Source organism: Halyomorpha halys, unplaced genomic scaffold (assembly GCF_000696795.3).
Source record: "Halyomorpha halys isolate HHAL.00 unplaced genomic scaffold, Hhal_1.1 Scaffold1127.1, whole genome shotgun sequence".
NCBI classification, from domain to species: Eukaryota; Metazoa; Arthropoda; class Insecta; order Hemiptera; family Pentatomidae; genus Halyomorpha; species Halyomorpha halys.
This window is the reverse complement of record NW_027110032.1, coordinates 247,980-267,827: the sequence shown is the minus strand read 5'-3', so window position 1 is coordinate 267,827 and position 19,848 is coordinate 247,980. Positions and strand designations below refer to the sequence as shown.

At 28.8% G+C, this 19,848-nt stretch overlaps 2 protein-coding genes across 3 annotated transcripts in view; one reads left to right on the top strand and one right to left on the bottom strand.

The window, feature by feature from the left end:
- mio (GATOR complex protein mio) overlaps positions 1 to 4,840 on the bottom strand; it is a 32,715-nt gene extending 27,875 nt beyond the window's left edge. The window contains exons 1-4 of the mRNA XM_014432880.3: positions 4,575 to 4,840; positions 4,287 to 4,487; positions 3,245 to 3,323; positions 1,331 to 1,506 (exon numbers count right to left, since the gene is read on the bottom strand). Coding sequence (XP_014288366.1) covers positions 1,331 to 1,506; positions 3,245 to 3,323; positions 4,287 to 4,487; positions 4,575 to 4,698 — 580 coding nt within the window. The 5' untranslated portion in view covers positions 4,699 to 4,840. The remainder of the gene's footprint in view (positions 1 to 1,330; positions 1,507 to 3,244; positions 3,324 to 4,286; positions 4,488 to 4,574) is intronic.
- A 353-nt stretch (positions 4,841 to 5,193) lies between these two features.
- LOC106688431 (transformer-2 protein homolog beta) overlaps positions 5,194 to 19,848 on the top strand; it is a 17,771-nt gene continuing 3,116 nt past the window's right edge. The window contains exons 1-6 of one of the 2 annotated variants that reach the window (XM_014432877.3): positions 5,194 to 5,442; positions 6,005 to 6,138; positions 14,924 to 15,128; positions 18,480 to 18,635; positions 19,429 to 19,604; positions 19,722 to 19,757. In XM_014432877.3, the coding sequence (XP_014288363.1) occupies positions 5,404 to 5,442; positions 6,005 to 6,138; positions 14,924 to 15,128; positions 18,480 to 18,635; positions 19,429 to 19,604; positions 19,722 to 19,757 (746 nt within the window). In that variant the 5' untranslated portion in view covers positions 5,194 to 5,403. Of the gene's footprint in view, positions 5,443 to 6,004; positions 6,139 to 11,329; positions 11,501 to 14,923; positions 15,129 to 18,479; positions 18,636 to 19,428; positions 19,605 to 19,721; positions 19,758 to 19,848 lie in introns of those variants that run through there. The other variant, XM_014432879.2, reaches the window with a different exon arrangement.

Below are 19,848 nucleotides of genomic sequence, written 5' to 3'. Positions count from 1 at the left end.
GTAGAATTATATTACTTCAGAAAAAAATTTCAGTCCTTGATGAATGCTACAACCTAAACATTAGAAAATAAACAAGTTAAACAAAATAAACAGTTGGCCGTAACTAAAGAGTAACAAAACAATGCTAACTATTAACAATAGTAACAAAGTTTTATTAGCGATATATATTTATTTTTTTAATATAATATTCACTTAGTATATAATAGAAAAAAAAATTAAATTAATCAGATAAGGAAAATCTAATTTTATTAGTTTGAATTATATAAATATATTTTTTTAGGTACACAAATAATCAATACATTACAAAAAAATACAAGATTCAATAGGCACTAATGATTTCTGATTCAGGGTAACACATTTGTATATTAAATAACATTTTTCAAAACTTACTCAGTAAAAATATTATATATATTATTTTTCCTACATAAAATATAATATGATCGGTAAGATAAATTGAAAGGTTCAGTCTGAAATACAGTCACGTGAAATCTTTCATAACAAACCTTTCAATATAGATGTTAACAGTGATTTTATTTTAATGCCGCTATTAATATTTACAATGAGTGATAGTCATAACAACGGTCACGTTTTTATAATCAACAAAATGCTGATATCAAGAATTTCCTCTGACTATTCCGTAAGTAAACATTTAACAAGCAAACAATTATTAAAAATATTTTACCTACCATCACTTAACCCATTTGAGACAGTGATTTTTTTCGAACATGGTCCCCAGGAGTTAGTGTTTTTATTCTTTATATTGCTAATTCTTAATAAGAAAAAAAACTTGTATACTATGGAAATCACCCAATTCGTAACTGAATTGGCATAAATAAGATGATTGCACACCATGTGTGCAGCTCACTCCTCAGAAAATTTTTTGATTGCGAGGAGCGAATTGAATACCATCTGTGCAATATAAGGTAAAATAAAAATACATCATTTGAATTTTTTTTGTACATAACAAAACTAATGTCAAATTTTGTTTTTCTATACTTTACAGATACTATTAATTCAAAAAAAGTCTTATCTCTATGACTACTTAACTGAGAATAAGTGATAAATGGTCATTATTATTTTGCACAAACGGTGTACAACTGTTCTTATAACCTCGGAAATCAATTGCACACATGGCGTACAATCGGTCTTGAATAGGTTAAGCTGTGATAAGTCCATAAAGATCCATAAAACAATTTTTATAATTTCAAAAATATTAAGAGACATCAAATTATAACCATCCTTTTTCATAATTCTTTCTGAATTCAAGAACTCTTTGGAAATGTATCTAGAATGATGAACTCAATTAATAAAATTAATTAAGTTTTCTAACCTCTGAGATCGACCATTCTTAGATGTTTGTTATTCATGCCTATTACAAGGGTTTTGGGTTGAGAATAAAGCCACGTCAAAGAATGCGCTGTATCGGAAAGTCCCAATTCTGCTACAGTGGAATGTTGTCTTCCAGAGAGAATATCCCAAACTAGCACACAATGGTCACTCCGATACCTAAAGGAGAAGATAAGAGCAATTACATATGTATAATTAAATAGTACTTACATATTATGCATCCAACCATATTTCCTACTACTATTAGTAATCACCTATATTGAAACCTTTCTTATCAGTTCTGTGTATCAATATAATTGTGGTATTAATAAGTTTGGTTTCTTAATATTTTATATATATATTTTTTTTTGTATGCAGAAAAATATGTTCTAAATTCCTTTAAGTTATTATTATTATTGTTAATGTTACTGCTTAAATTGGATCACAACTGTCGACTTGAGGTTCTTACTCTTGCTCAAGAGATAAACAAACTGTTGATGGATCATGAACTAAATTAACGTTATTCTGTTAATGTCTAAACCAAACTGTGCCTGGAGCCCCTTATTGTTTTCTCAAGCAGCATTATTCCTCTATCAAGTATAGTTTGCAGGCTGAAAATTTGGTCAGACGTGGATCTGCTTACTCAGGATTCACATCAATAATCAAGCGGCCAATTTACCATTCAGCAATTGGGAGAAGTTGATGAAATAAAATATTAGAAAGGACTTCAAATGCATAAATATATTTGCCTTCGACTTGAGTCAAATAATCATCGGATCTCAATGGATGCTTTATAGTAGAAATCAGCACTTAACCAAGCATAAGTCATTGGAGATCATTAAGTAACTGTAAAGTATTAGATGAACTGAAAGATTCCATCTCCACTGACAAAGACCCCTCATTGGTAATGCCCCAACCTCGACTGAAAGAACTTTTTGGGGGTTTGTAAAGGTCTTGAGTGAATACAGTGACCAGAAGCGACAGTTGAATACTACTGAAAAATTTTTGCTGCTGAAATAATGTTACTTTTTGTTACTCAGTGAATTTTATAAATTTTTATTTATTTTTTTTTAGAAAGGACATTTAGTAATTAAATACAATTTAAATTAATTTATTTGGAAACTCGCGTGTAATTAATAAAAGGAAGATAGTTCGGGTGCGTTCAAAATGACTCAAATAGTAATTACACTATTTATTGTGAGCCCACGTTTGCAGGGCTTCATCAGAACTAGAAAAATTACAAATACTTGCTATAATGCAAATTAATATTTTATATTTTCCAACATTATCTTACTTTAATGTTATTTTATATATCTTTTTCACTTTCAAAAGTAATGTAATTTATTAACCATTAAATTCTCCCACTCCTCTACTCTGTTGATACCTTGAATCCGCCTAGAGCCATTCTTTCGTTTTTCTTAATTTTGAAAGATGGGTGTTCTATTACGGTTCGTTATTTTCGTTTTTTTTCCACGACCTTTATTTTATTCTCATTTTCCGTCTTTTAGTGTGTACTTTATTTTTATATTTCTCTTTTATCAACTTTTTTATTTGTTATTATTTCTGTTCTTATTATATGCCTACTACTTTTTTGTATTTCTTGAATTTTTATTTTTTCACTGTGCATCTTAATTTTATTTTCTTTAATTTACATTGTTCATTTTTTTATATAAATTTTACATAATTTTTAGCTTAGTTCACTTTTATCTTATTCTCTTACTCTGTTTCATAATTTTAGTTATTTATATCTTTTAGAGTCTCAAAAAGTGGGGTGAAATATTATTTACTATTTGGGTTATTTTGACCACAACTGGGCCATCTTCCTTCTATAACCACTTTATGACGTCAGGTCAGATGCATACATACATAAATACATAAGTACCAAAAAAAGATTCAGTACCAAGTTTAAAAACCTTACCGATCAAGCCCAGCAGCTAGAAGCTGAGTATCAGTCTTGTTCCATGAGACGACATTGCATTGTCTTGCATGTTTTGGTACTAAAAATTATAAATATTATATATGTTGCTATAAATAAACTTATTTAAAAATTTAATTATGTAAAACAAGTAAAATATGATATAAAAATATTACTACATAGATACTAACAATCATTCAATTGAATTAAATACATGAAGTCAATTCATTCATTTAAACTAAAGGTCTAAAAATTATAATAGCTTTACCCTAATTTTCCTAACTACTGAGAAATCTAAATAAAGATAACCTCGAGGTATTTTTCTTATTTAAATGTAAGTGGATTAGTTTAATAGTGTGTAAATGTTTCACATTATTAAAGAATAATAGAAACTTTAATGAGACATAAGCAGTTGAGTGTATACTGATATGAGGAGATGGTCGGAGGGTGCTGTCAGCAAAGATACAGAAATAAACTAAACTTATTTATTTGTACTGACATTTCAATCTGAATTTCAGGCCGTCTAGCAATCTTGTTTTTTATTTTTCAGCTTTGTTGAAGGCCTGAAATTCAGGTCGAAATGTTGACACAAATAAATAAGTTCTGTTTATTTGTGTACCTTTACTGACTACACCCCTGACCATCTTCTCCTCAGAAACTAATGAATTAAATTCACATTTTAGAGCAATAGATGAAAAATGATTTGATTTACTTTAAAGTCCTAGTTCTTTTAAACATAGTTGAACACAGATACTTGAATGTATATCAATACTCCACCATTTTCTGTTATACCAATATCTTCCAAATCAACAGATTTTGCTCCACATCATATAATTAATATGAACCATTATTACAAATACAATTGAGAACAATACACGAGAACGTAGACAACATTTCTTCAATTTATAGCATCCAGTTTGGAGTATTATATTCAACACAAAAGGGTTGTGAAACATTAATGCCTAAAATAATGAGCTATCTACTTAAGTACAATTTCCATCACTATTGATGTCAGTATATGAGAAAGAATTTAAAAGACACCTACCAAATTCAAGATTATTAAAACCACTCAAAGACTCAAGTTTGACAGCACTAAATGTAGTTAAAATAACTTTGCCATTAGCTTGTCCTATTGCTAAAAGCATTTCAGGTTCTTTCCTAGGGTAAATATCTACACATTTGACATAATAATGGTTGGAACTAGTGGCCAGAAGATGTGCAACACTTGTTTCTGATATATCAATATCTGCAAGAAAAGCACAATGAGTATAAAACAAAAGTTTTATTAAGCACTACATATGTTGTTTTTTCTGGAATAGGATTGAGGACTCACAAGAAGATCCACGGGTACTCTCTTGTTTCGGCAAAGTTTCATAGAGAAATATTTCAGTACCCCAAGTGATAAACCTATCAGAATGAACTGGAGACCACTGAACCTCCAACCTCACGCTAGTCATTTTGATATCCTGAGTGGACGTTAAGCAAATTTATAAAATTAGCCAATCAATTGGCTAAATTGTCCATTCTGGGCCAAAACGAATTTAATAAAATACTTTCAAAATGGTAGGTCGTGGAAGGTTACAAACAAAGTCGAGAATCGGATGCCTCCTACATATAAATAAACATCAATGATTTTATGTAATTATTATATTATTGCAAAGATCGTTTCATAAAGGAAGATAAATTTTTAAAAGTTATTTTAGTCATTAGAATAATTTTTTAAAAATTCTTTCTACTACGTATTCAAACTACAAGGATTTCATACTGCAATTTATTGGTTCATTTATCAAATACAGTACCTACCTCAGAGCTTTTACTGTTTCGTAAAATTTAAAAATTAGGTTTAATTAATTTAAATTGTTTAAAAAGTAATTTATTAGAAAGTGTATTAGTTAAATAATCATTTCAAAGGATCTAATGAAATAATAATTCTAGATCCGTGCATATTTGAAATAATAAAACACAGACCGCTTTATTACGATCGTTATGTTGTTTTTGAGTAATAAATAATATAAGTTTTTGGAGGCAAAAATAGTGAAGCAATTACCGCCTCTAGGAGATCAGTAGAGCCAAGGTAGCCATTTGCAATCTGCGTTCCCAAGGCGCCCCGCAAGCCCACATTTTCGGCTTAGTCAAGCTCAGATAGAACTTCAATAAGACCCATGAAAATGAGTGACAGAGAAGATGAAAATAACCGGGAAGTAAGTGCATTATTATTTTATTTCATTCAATTAACTTGTAAATGTTTAATGTTATTATAATTGAACCTTGTTATGCAGCATTGATTGAACATTCCAATGTTAGGCACAAAGCATAGCATTGTTTAATTTTATTTTTGTTTAGTTTATGTCTTGAGATATAATAATGACATTCTTAGAATCCTATTAGGACAATTAGCTATTGTTTATATAGACCGGTTTTATTTTTATTTTCATTTTAAACAAGGAATGTTTGTTGTTCCTGGATGATGTATTTTTAAAAAATTTGATGTGATTTACATTTTATATGTTTTGTTGTAATAATTTCAATTTCATTGTACATATTGATCAAACATTCCTAGCAACATGTGCTCATGTTAATGGTAACTTGGATAGGCAGTTGTTTAATCAATTTATTCCAGTCTCTGTTTTTAGGTGCTTGCTCACCTGGTGCTTGTATGTATGCTTTTCATTTTGATAATAACCTTGTTTATTTTTTTGTTTTTTTATATTGTATTAAATAAACGTTTTGATTTATGTTTAATGTTGTGATTGTTTTTCATAGAGTCCGGTTGGCAGTATGTCAGATAGAAGTGATGGTGAGAAAAAAATTGTGACTTACAGGTCACGATCCAAAGACCGTAGCGAGTCCCGATCACCCTCAGTCCATAAAACTAAAAGGAAATATTCTCGGTCCCGGTGAGTAATGACATGTTAACATTTATGACTTGTAAATTTATTTCAATGTATGACATTAAGATCATTGATGATTGTTAACCTGTTTTGTATTAAGTGTTTAGATCTATCATAAAATATGGTTTACACAATTAGTTCTATTTATTGAACATTGTTTTCAAAATCTAGTTTTAATTTTTTAACTTCTGAACCTACGTGTTTAACCTATTTTACACTTATTTTAGATTATTTTGTCCATTTTATTATTATTTATTTTCTTTGTTTTGTTAATTCGTGTAAATTAAATGAAGGATATATAGTTTTCCATGTTGATTGCTTTTGTTGATGTCAACACTTTCATAATTGAGTTTTTTTAAACGATTTATTTCTTATTAATAATTATTGATTTAACTATCCCTCGATTGCTCTTATGTTTATATCATATACTAACATCAGATGTATTATAAACTTTAAATTCTGGGTTGATTTATTTTCGATTGTTGATAATGATGATGCATTGATGTTTCCTACTAATAAAAAATCATTTTCAAAACTGGTGTATTTACAATTGTTCACTCAAATTTAACCATCAGTACTGAAGTTAAATAATATGTTCTTGGATTTCTTGATCAAATACTTTTGCATCCTGTATGTAACATCCAACTAAGCTAATTATGTTTAGATGACCGTGTACATGCATACTCATTTGCTGGGATATCAAAATATTCCCATGTTTGCCAGTTAATTATTATGTGACAGAAAGCATGCTATTCTCTTCTGTGTTTACGTTATGCATTGTGTAATGCTGTTCTTACATTAATTTAAAGTTAATAATTGTTTTGATTATTGTGTCTTTGCAATTTTGTCCATTTCATCAGTAATAGGAAATTTAATCACTATATTTTTCAATGGATTGCTCTTCATTTGATGAGTCATGTACAATGATCTATTGATACAACACTGTACATAGCAACAATGGTTAATTGGTTACTTGTTTGTATGCTCTCTCACTTAACAGTTCATTTATAAATTCTGAGCTTATCAGTTAATTGGTTACTTGTTTTTGTGCTCTCTCACTTAACAGTTCATTTATAAATTCAGAGCTTATTAGTTAATTGGTTACTTGTTTGTATTTTCTCTCACTTAACAGTTCATTTATAAATTCAGAGCTTATCAGTTAATTGGTTCTGTTTGTTTATTTATTATTTGCTTCAACCCTTAACTGTCATAGGTACCTGATACAACTGTGTATTTAAATGAAGAGGTATATAAACTTTATTTTACTCTTTAAAGATGTAATGAGAAAAGTTATTAGTTGCTATTAAGAGAAATGAATGCAGTTAGCTCATTACCACGATTTGTTAAAGATAATGTGATTGTGTTAATGTTCCTCATACAGTTATGTTTAGATGATAATTTTTATTTAATCTTCAGTTAGCGATTGGCAATAATTTTAATTCAATTTTAAATTTCTGGCATGAACTGAAAAATGAAATTGTTTTACTGTTTCTTAGTTTCCTCTTCAAAAATGTGAGGTTTGTTCAAAAATGCAAATTGGTTTGTAGATGTGCTTGGTGTCTTGGTTAGTTTTAATACAAATTCAAAGTTTTAAATTTTAGTAGCATATTTTATCTTTTTCTAAAACATAAAAGTTGGTTACGAACATTTTTAAGGGGGTGGGTATTTTAAATTATATCTAGTAAATTTCTTTCCTATGTTTTTATCATTCCTATTATTATTCATTACCATGTTGGTTATTCTTACCAGATGACAGGAGAATTAGCACATGCAATAACAGTCCATAAAGGGTCTAATCATTCTGTCTGATCGTACTCATCCAAGTTTTTGTCGTTTTTTCCCTGATTGCCCATTGGAGAATCAGGTACTCAATTTATAGAGATCAGTTGTACACCAAGAGGCAATTGATAGTATAAATATTGGAATAATCATCTCCCACAGCTGGACTACCACTCCAGTCTAGGTCCTAACATCTTCACCTACCCCACTCTTTCTCATGAGTTGAAGTCTGTTTAAATTATCCTTTTAATTTCAGATACTTCACTTGATTTGATAAACTTTATTTGTTTTCGATTGGCCATTAATTGAGGAAGTTTTTAGGATACATAGTATGTATAGTAATGGGATTGTTACCTCAAAGACAGTTTGTATAGTCGTTGCCATGGAAATGTTTATGAAGCTGAAATTTTTAATGGTTCTTGTGCTGCAGGTGTGCAATAAAGTTGGCTTTGTAAAAATTCTTAGTGGTAATAAATAAATGTATATATAGTTCTTCAAATAACATGAAAACTCAAAATCTGCCTAATACTAATACCATTCAAGACAAAATAAAAATTATTAAATCGGACTAGTTAATAATATATATTCATTAGTACATTGGTTTAAAATCTAAATTGAATTATTAAATACACATTTTATCAATATTTCGTTTGTATTAATCTTTTGTTGTCAAACTTGTTTAATATTACCCAAAGTTACATTAAATCATTTCCTTCCCTTAATTTTTTCGGGCAAATTATCCAATATTAGATTTTTACCATATCTTTTCATTCCTCTCTTGTGTCTGTTTGGCTAACTTATTTGATAACTCAAACTTGTTTGATATTACCCGAAGTAATATTAAATCTATCTCTTTTTTCCACTTAATTTATTCAGACACACTATCCAATATTAGATTTTAAACATATCCTTTTCATTCCTCTCTTGTATCTGTTTGGCTAACTCATCCTTGAAGTGATCAATTTATCAGGTGTGATTAATGTATTTGGATTTATGAAATGGTTTTGATAATTGACATCAGATTTAAGTTAGATGTTCATCTCCACTATTTTTAGTATTTTTATTATCTTAAGGAGTTACGTTTGTTCTGTTATTACGATGATGGGAAAGAAACATGTTTCCCTCCATAGTCAATTGTTTAGTAACAACAATAACAGTATATTGCAGTAAAATTAGTCTTTTATTTGGAAGAAATATCATTACTATTTCTTGGTCAGAGTTGTTGCAATAATTCATTTGAGTGAAAATATTTTGACCCAATTGTTAATTGAACTTGATCTAATTTTTATATGTACTCTCAAAAGGTTTGATACATATTTTTATTAGATCTGAAAGAAAACAACCACCTTTAAAAAGCACATTTGGAAAATTTTATCAGATTAAAGTTAAGGACTAATAGCTCTGCCTGGTAGTAGAATCAGTAACTGAGCATTTATATCATATACCATGGAAACTAAAAAAGATTAGTGACAACATTAAGCTGTTATTAGAATAAATTAATGGTTTTCATGTTTGATGTTCCTGAAAATGATCTTTTGGTGACTTCTAATAATTAATAAATAAGGCCTTGCCTTCCAGAACTAGTAAAGGTCCATTTTCAAAATTGTATTTATTTAATTAGCTGTTGTAGTTGTAGATTATCATAGGCAGTTTAATAGCCTAATTTGTTTTAGGAAATATTCTATTGATAATACAATACTAAACTATTATTTAGGAAGAAATGTCACTTACTTTCACTTTCCACCCTACCTTGAGTTTAAATTAATCCTAGCATGTTTCAGAACAGATATTTTTATGTTCGATACTTTCCTGTATTAATTTTCCTAACGAGCTTTTCAGTGGACAGATCGACCAACTCCAATTTCAATAGTTTTCAGAACTGCTTATGCTCTGTAAAATTCCATTTATTCAATGCTCAATTATTAAGAATCAATATTGAAAGTACTAAGAATGATTTTAAAGAGTTATCTTGTCGACTGAAAGGCTCATATATGAGGCATGTAGCTTCTAAACCAGCTCCATCCACATTTTTTTATATTCCGAATTTTCTTGATACACTACATCATGTTGTTTATCTCTAAGGAGCAGAACCAGCTCTTTCCTCATAAAAAGTGCATTCAAAGTGATGCATTTGTTGTAAAACCAGCTCCATCTTAATCATGGAAGGTTTCCCTGGCATATCACAGGTGTTATTGTTTTCATTCCAGTTTATTTCAGATTCCCTTTTCATATTTTCACTTTTTACAATAGAAAAATATCCATATTTGGAAATGATATTTAAGTTCGGGGTGAGGTGAACTGCTACTCCAATAATGTAGTTACATTTCAATCGTTAACAAAGAAAAATAGGAACGATTCACACATCACCGGATTCGATACCAGTAGGAATACTTCTTGCTTCAGTGAAATTTTCATATGTTGACAACCTTTTAAAGAAACATTTTGGACTTGCTTGGAAAAGCATGGATTTCTTTGATTATTATAAAAATGTGGTTGCCGGTTGTCACACGGATGAGGAGCTCGATGGGGATGAGAATGAAAGGGGCTCATTGTGAATGAAAGGTTGTCAACAACAGAATAAAAACTCGTTTACAAGAGTTCTTGAACAATAATTATTGTTTTGGGTTTGATACTCATCTGGGACAGTAAATATTTATTTCTCAGCAGTCCCGAGAACTGAATCTTGACTCTCCTTCCTCTGTTAGTATGTGGTGGCAACTCCAAAGTAGCCACCAGGGATTGGCCAGAAGGGGCCACTAGGCCAACTTGCCAGACCAGTAGTTCTCACCAGTTACCAATACCAATATTTTTAATTAACATAAAAATTCAGTTTTGGCATTCAATCACTCCTGATCTGTTTTGATAATGATAGGAGGAGGAGGGTTTATTTTTAATAATGAACAACTTCTGTTTGCATCTAAGCACTGTGTAATCAAATTTTACCATTTAAAAGATCCATGTGAAATGAATTTGGTTGTTTAAGCTTTTCTGTTGTTTTGAAACATCCTGTTTGATAATTTTTATTTTTGTTTATATGATTGTATTCTATTAGTGGCTAAAATAGCAAATTTTTAAGGAAAGAATCAAAACTAAAACAGGTTAATAATCATTTTTATTTTTTTAATTTAGACAATTTTTTTAATGAAATGATATTGTCATGTCTTCCTTCAAATTGTTCATATGATATGTATATAAATATCGCTTTTTCAAAGTGCAAGGGTTGCTTTCTCTGTTATTATTATTAATATTTTCCCATTCATGTATTTAAAATTAAATAAGTTGTTTTAATTTTAGGACATGCATTATTTTATTTTTCATTGTTAAGTTTCTTTTCTTTAATTTTTTTTTTTTAACTGAATGGATGAAAACCTTAGTATTTTTTTCTCACAAAAAACCAAAAAACATTGTTATGTTATAGTAACTATGAAGATATAAGAAGATAAGTAGTTCCCCATTTATCAAGCGTTTTCATCTCGGCTGGAATGAGAATCGAACAAGATTAGAAATTGAACAAATTGAAAACTATTTTTTCAAGAAGGAAGAAATTTCATAATGAAAATATGTCAATATACCTCAATTGTGTATTAAGGTAGGGAACCAGTTCCCTCGCCTGATCCTAATCCTTATGCTTTATCCTTCCTCATCTTGAAAAATCATTTTAATATTTCGTCTTTTCGGTTTCTCATTTTGAATTAATGCTCGGGTTAAAACATTTGCATCTTTTACTTTTGAATTTTCCATCTTTTGATGTAAACAGTTCTTACCTCTTTTTAATTACAACATATTTTGTGTGTAGTTTATTTATTTCGTTTTATTAATTCTCATTGGAATGTGAGTACCTGGATCTAGTTTTTAATTTAGCTACAAACCTACTGTTACTTATCCATTGTTCTATAAGTGTGCATGACAATGCATATATATATAATCATAGGCTATCCTATGAAAAATCGATTGAATTAAAATAATAATTTGAAAAGATAATAAACTGCAAAATTAATAACATGTTTATTTTATTATTATTTATTTATTTTTTTCTTTATTATATCTACATCTGACTAATCTCAGAATGATGGTTTTATGTATGGGTAGATAAGTTTATAGACATGCTCTAAGACCTTATTCTCCAGCAAAGTAGCTTCTGATTAATGATTTTATGGCTACTGATTATTTTTATACCAACTAGATGACTTCCATGTATTTAATAATTATCTTTATCTTGAAGTACATTTTATATATATTTAATCTATCCAATGCAATAATTAAATTTGTAACTAAGTGTACTAAAGATTTTAATCTTACTCTTTTTATTTATAACATGTTCATTTAATTTTTATTTTTATTTAAGCATATGTTAGCCTAGAGATGTGCAGAAGGGCTTGGCCTAATAAATAAAATAACAAATACAAAATACGAAAAATGAGCCAAAAAACAACAAAAAAACCCTAAATAATTGAAAAGGAAAATGGAAATTAAAACAAATCTTGTACAAAACAAAATAAAAAATACAGACAAGGATATAACTAATTACAAAAGATAAAAATATAAACAAAAGAAATAGAAAAATAAACTCAATAAATTACTAATAATAATATATTTATTTTCATTGCCAGAATTTATTTTTGAATGAAATTTTGAAGGGTGCTTATTGAAGTTTAGTTGTATTTTATATTTTAACCTTTAATTGTGGAAAAAAATGTAGTTAGCTTTTATGAAATTTGAATTGCAGATACTTTCATTCCTAAAGAAGTGTTTCTTAAATTTTTATTGAGTGTAATGTAAACAGATATAAATGAGGTGAACTGGTTACTTGAACAGTTTGGATTTTATTACTATTAATGTAACCTTGATCAAAAGATATGTACACGGAATCTTTTAAACAGATTGATTCTTATTCATGAGCTCAGTTATATTATGAGGTCTGAAGGTGTAATAAAAATTTGTGTTTCTTAGTCGGCTAGTAAAAAATGTTTATGTACGGTCGTCAATTTATAAATTTATGTACTTTCATTGTAATTTATTACCATTGTTCTGTTAAGTTAATTTCTATCTTGGAGCTAAATGCATAAATTTGTTTGTTATAAGTATAAAAAGGCGGTTAAAATTTATAAAAGAGTTGCTTTTAGTTTTTATTCATTTATTTTATCTTTATTCCTTTTTAATGAAAACTTAACAGACTTCATTTCGCAAAGTAAGTTTCTCTGTCAAAACTGTTAAACGGAATTTTATATATAATACAATTCTGGCTTCTTCCAGAAATAGTCATTTATCGATGTTGGTGTTTAGGTAAAAATGCATTTGTGAAATAAGTAAAATTATTTAAGGATTTGCCAGAATAATGTGAAATAATTAAATATTCCAAGATATCCTGATAGGAAAATGGGTAATATCATAAAGGTTATTGATAATGAGGAGTAAATATTTCTTTTAGTCTTTAGTTATCAGTTATGTGAACTGTTTGAGCTCTTGTGTCGTTAATAGGGGTTTAAGGTTGCCACTTTATTATGATTTGTTTAAGTTAAATTTTGTTCTAATGCATGGAAAATTAATTTAAGAATTCAACGAGAATAAATACAATAGGCTCTCAATAATTAGTATTTATTTTTTAAATATTTCAGTTGTCAGTATCAGAAGTGCGGAAGGAGTGGAGTATGTTCTAATAGTTAGTACCTAAAAGTGAAAAAATTTATTTCATTGTAAAATGCTTCATAAAAGTTATATTTATTTGTGTATTATACAACTTGTTTGAAATTTCTATTTTTGTAATGACATTAAAAAAAGATGAACAATTATAAAATAGCAGTGTATTGATTAATATTTTAGGGTTCTCAAGGTGGAAATAACGATTAGAAATCTTGTTCCCACCAAGAATAGAACAGTTTAACAAAAGATAACAAAGCCTTAAGATCATGCAGTCTTGGTTTTCCCGTTTGAATCAGATCTATTTTGTATTTATCCATTGTTTATTATTATTAACAAGATATATTGTTAATAACTTGTATTTCCATAAAAAAATTAATTTTGAAATTTTACATGATCGCATTAATTCTTCTTTCTTTAGATTTTATATATTGGTAAGTTAAAGTAGTATTTTTGAGCCTCAAAGGAATCCTTGGATAAGTAAAACTATCAATTATTATTTGATGATAAAAGAAACCCAGCAAATTATTGAGAGCCTACTGTATCGCTTTATATAAATATATACTTCATTATTCTAAAAAAAAGCAATATTTTCTTTTTAATTCTCTGGATATTATTGACTTACTAGTATTTCTCCCTGATGTGGTGCTTTATGCTCGTCGTTGAAATTATTCCTTCTAAAGTAATGTGGTTGATAATGTAATATTTAAAATTATTACATATTTCAATTTCTGACTTGTCCTTCCGTGGTTCTTCTTTGATCATTATTTTATAATATGTGGTTACTTTTATTCAGTTTAACGATATTTACATTCCAGGATTGTCTTAGTGTAAACCACTTAAGAACAAATGCTGTGTTTGAAGAAGTACGATCAAAAGACCTCTTTGAAGTTGGGGAGGGAGAATGGCGGTATTGTTTTCATAATTAGCCTTTTTTAGACGGGAAGATAAATAAATTTAAACAAAAAAAAAAAACTTGTAGCTTTCTAATTTTGAAAATCAGTAGTATCTTTGATATAGTTTTTATTATTGAATTGCTAGTCTTCATTATAACAATTAATGGCGGCATTATAAGTAAGATAAATTATAATATTAAATTTAGTATTTTTTTTTTTTTTTTATTGAAATCTTTATTCTCAAATCAAACTGAAAGACTTGTCTGTATATTTAAATCATTATGTATTTGATACTAATGTATATAACATTCATAATACATTTGTTTAGATATGAGAATATTTATTTTATTGTACTAAAAAATTATAGAAATCAGTTTGATTTGTAGTTTACCAATATAGTAAATTTGATGATTTTATTTTTATAAATGTCTTGTTTGTTTTAAAAATCACGCTAACGTCTACTCCTTGTTGATATGTAGATCAAGATCACGTTCACACCACAAATCTCGGCGAAGCTCAAAATATCGCTCACGCTCTCGGTCCCCTCGACGCTCCTCCTATCGCAGATATTCAAGGTCAGCTTCACGCAGTGACAGTTACTCCCCTCCACATTACAGAAGAGGAAGGGGTAGAACTCACTCTCGCAGCCCTATGTCCAACCGACGCAGGCACAACGGTAGCAGGGTAAGTATTCTTATTACAAGTTTTACATCAATATTTCCTAAGTTCCTCTTCATTCCAATATCCTTCCTTTAATCAAATCATTTGAATTTGTGTAATATATTACTGTTGGTATAACAATTAGGTTTTTTTCATGGCTTTGCATTGGTCATTTACGTCAAGATTGGACATTATTTAAATATGCTTTTATTGAAAACATAATTCCTTATTTGTACTATTTCATTTTATTTACCTTAGCAACAGTGCTTATAAAGCGATTGTAAGTGTACACAGTGATATGTTTTCTCATTTTTCATACTTTAGTCCCAGGTAAATAGAAGAGAAACAAGAATTGCAAAAATGTCAATAACTTACATCCAACTCAATGATATATTGGTGTCGCTAAATCCTACTGAAGAGATAAGATTATGGGCAGGATTGCCGAGCACATTGAGGTGGTGTTCCTAGTGTGTTAAATTCAGAATGTTGTGGATTAGATTCCCACACGCGGGTCAGTCAATATTTATTCCACCTATTATCCTCAGAAAGAATTATCAATATTCATACTTTAGTGTTGTATAGGACTTATTTAGAGGTCTAGCTAATCATTTACTCCCATGTTAAGTTGTATCATGGTCAATTTGTCTTTAATCCTATTTCACTTTTTGCATTGTAGCTATGAATGTATTAAGTTACAGTTATATTAAACAGGCTGAGTGGATACAAAAGATTATTAGGGAAAAATAAAATAGCCGGACTGAAGATGTATAGTGGCAACTTATTTTCGTTACTGCTGACGTTAAAACTATTTCTATATTGTTGCTATAGTTATTCCTTGCCGATCTTTAGAAATAAGTATTTAGGTTTCAACATTACATGACCTCAAAAATTGTTAGAATTAGATTTGGCTCCTAGAGATTAGATCATTTTAATGACGGGAGTTATGTTTCAGATCTGTTCCAATAGATTTTTGTTATTCCAAGTCATTAGGTATTCTATCCAACTTAAATCTTTCCTCATTCATCATTTAATGTCCTCTTTCCTCTCCTCTCCTCTAGTTTTTATTTTTTATTTCATTTTATTTATTTCAAGTTTGAATAGTTATACTATTATAATTACAATTTTGTTAATGATTCATTGATGTTGATCATTAATATAAAAGTAATTTCATGTTATTTGTAACCCTTTCCAAAGTATATTTACTTTCTGTCTTAAATCCTTCTGTCTTAAATCAAGTGCTTGATTGAGTTTTGAGATTACCTAATAAACAATCTCCAATATTAAAACTTGATAGCTATGCAGTTTTGTAAAAAAGATCCCATTTTAAAATATTTATTCAGTTTTTAAATGTTTATCATATAGCGACTTGAAAAATGTATGTGTTAGTTAAGTACATAATCATTTGGTTTTATAAATACTAATATTGTATTACATTCTCCCAGTTTTCTTGTAGTTAAAATTTTTTAAATTAGTTACTGATTAGAATGACAGCAAGAAGACTTGCTAACTATTTGCAGATTTTATTTATTGTTAAAGTTAAATTAAAATGTATTTTAGGTGAGATCGAGAGTGGATAATATGTATTTTGTGCTTTGGAAATGGTTGCATATTTTGTAAAATATTATTAAAGTTCAAATTAATTAAACATTTCAAATCAAAACTATTCATAATTCAAACATTTTTATTTATTTATTTTTAATGAATGGTTACGTTTTGTTATAATTAGTGTATATTTAGTGGATATTATATAAGTTTGTTATGATTGTTTTGACTGTTCCTTTTGTCACTTATTCTTTCTTTCAAAAAATTTAAAACACTTTTTTTGTTTAGTTCTGAATGATTCTATGGATATTGTTAACATGAGCATACCTCCTTTTTTTTATGTTCGATTGACTGTTCTAATCTATGTTATTAGAAATAATATATAATTTCCTCCTTCGTAGATTGCTTAAATTTATTGTTGTGACAACTCAGGATTGCCTTGTTATCACTAGCCGGTTGCCAATGGTCAAGATGTTTAAGTTGAGTAACCGAATTCTATTTTTCTTTTAGGTTCTGCTTAGTCAGAATTCCCTCTCCGCTGGCTTATAATTAATGTAGCATGTTAATGTTTGTCTTCTTTTATATATATATATATATATATACAGGAAATGCAAATGCCACTAATATTATATTCAGTTTAGTATCATCTGAACTTTCTCCATAATGGAGATTTTAGTTTTATTGAATAAGAAAATGAAAAGTATTTAATTATCCGTATTAATTTCGTGTATATGAATTATTTTGTCTATATTCGAATTTATATAAAGTAACCGGAAAACAGAACTAATTCGGTCAATCTTCCAGTTCCAATCAGACCTGACCTATCCTTTTAACATCTTAATCACGTGGGCTGCCCTGGAAAACAATTTTTTTTTTCTTTCCATTTAAATATAAAATGTAATATTTAGCCAAATAAAGTATAAATAACTGCCTTTTAACCAAGACATTATTGTTGGCATCCACATTTGCCACTGAATTGCGAATAATGGCTCTATAAAGTTATTGCCTATCATCATATTTTCTATAAAAAATTTAGACAACGTGAAATAATCCAAAACAATGTAAAAAAAAAACTTTCGAACATTTTAAAAATGTGTTTGGAAGTGTGTAAAATAGAAGAATGCATAAATTTGAAGGAGAGTAAAAATCCTTTTATAAACTCAGGCTTGATGATAATGATAATGTGGTCAAGTCAAAATTCCTTACTTTTCAGGGGACAACTTTTAAAGTTTGAACATTTATGTAAAATTAGGTGTTTGTGGTAAATCATCAAAATTTCATCAATACTACCAAAACGTTGGTAACTTGTTACTTGTTTTACACCAATTTGATATGTCTTATCACTAATTAGATAATAGAGTTAACTAATTGTTCACCGACCGTTGACAACAGACTTGACCAATAACTCTGTTTTAAAACGTTGACTGACTTAGACACTTATGCACAATGAAGATGTTGCCTCTGTGATTCTCTTAGACCACTTAACTCATTTTGACCAAAATTCGACTTAACCACATATTCACGGGGGTGACAGATATTATACCTCGTTTCTTTTGTAATTCTTGCATCTAAGAAGGACTATTTTGGGAATAATCCTCTATTATTCGTTACTTTATAAAATTCGTAGCTGTGATGAGGCATTCTATTGTAAACAGAATCGAGGACTGCTCATTTTGTGATTAAACTTGATTATTTCAAGAATATTAATCTATAACGCCCGTGGTAAGTTGCTCAAGGTACAGTCAAAGCAGTTCAGGTTTTATGTATATACATTTGTTTTTTGTTTTTTTATTTGGTTTTTAATCTATATTTGAAAATAACCCCTATTGTCAGACAATGAAGAAATATTTTGGGACACAGGACAACCCTGAACCAAACAGGTGCCTCGGCGTCTTCGGCCTGAGTATCTACACAACAGAGCAACAAATTCACCACATCTTTAGCAAATATGGCCCAGTTGAAAGCGTTCAAGTTGTTATTGACGCTAAGGTAATACTAACGATATTTATTTGATAGCCACATTATTCATGAGAGTGTGTAATTATTCCTTAACAATAGAGGCGCCTGATTGTTTTTTTAATGTTAGATTTAATAAATATGTTAATTAGTACTGTAACTTATCACAACTATGGTCAAAGGTGAACAAAAATTAGTTCCATAGCAATGGCAACAACAGTAAATATATACATACAGTAAACATATATATATATAAGGTTATATAAAAATTTGTATAATGTAATTGAATAAGATAGTTTTATTAAAATTAAAGTTTCCATTATCAGAATAACCATTGCGAATGTTAGATTAACCCAGCTTAGCCAAAGATGCTGAACAAGAAGAAGCGTACAATTTTGAGATAATCAAGAACTGCTATGATCATAGAAAGGAATTAATTCAATTGTTGAACTTTCCAAGTTATTTCATGTATCTAAATTTTATATGTTGTATTTCATTTTTATTTATGGAAATAGGAAATAAGTCAAAAACCTGTTTTGGTTTTTTATAGAAAACTTCTAAAAAAAAAAAAAGTTTAATTATTTTATCTTAAATAAAATTATGTTCCTCATATCTGAATTAATTGGTCTTACCTACTCGTTTTCTTATTTTTAAAAAAAACAAAGCTGTTATTTTTTATCATTTAAGCTCTCATCAGATTTTACTTAGAAATTAGCCTATTAAATTTTGTTTGAAACTTTTTTTTATTTATTTACTATTTAATATTGATTTTGTTGGTGTGTTATATTCTTTTAAAAATTATATAGTTCTTAATTGATTTGTACAGACCGGCCAATCGAGGGGTTTCTGTTTTGTTTACTACGAGAATAACGAAGATGCGCGTATTGCTAAAGAAGAATGTACCGGTATGGAAATCGATGGTAGAAAAATTCGAGTAGACTACTCGATTACTAACAGAGCACACACTCCCACCCCTGGTATATACATGGGCAAACCAACCTAGTAAGTATTTTTATATAGTTCTCATTTAGTAACTTCCTCTATCTAATTGAGTTTAGTTGATGGCTTGTAACCTTGGACTCCTCAAGTTCTAATTTTGTTTTATTATTTCCATTACAGCTCTGACAACCGCTATCGAAGGGACAGAGATTATGGGTAAGTTTTATTTTATTAATTTTTTTTTTGTATCCGATGTTAAGTGATTTATTCCTTTATACTTTCATATAGTTTTTTCTTTAAAAATACT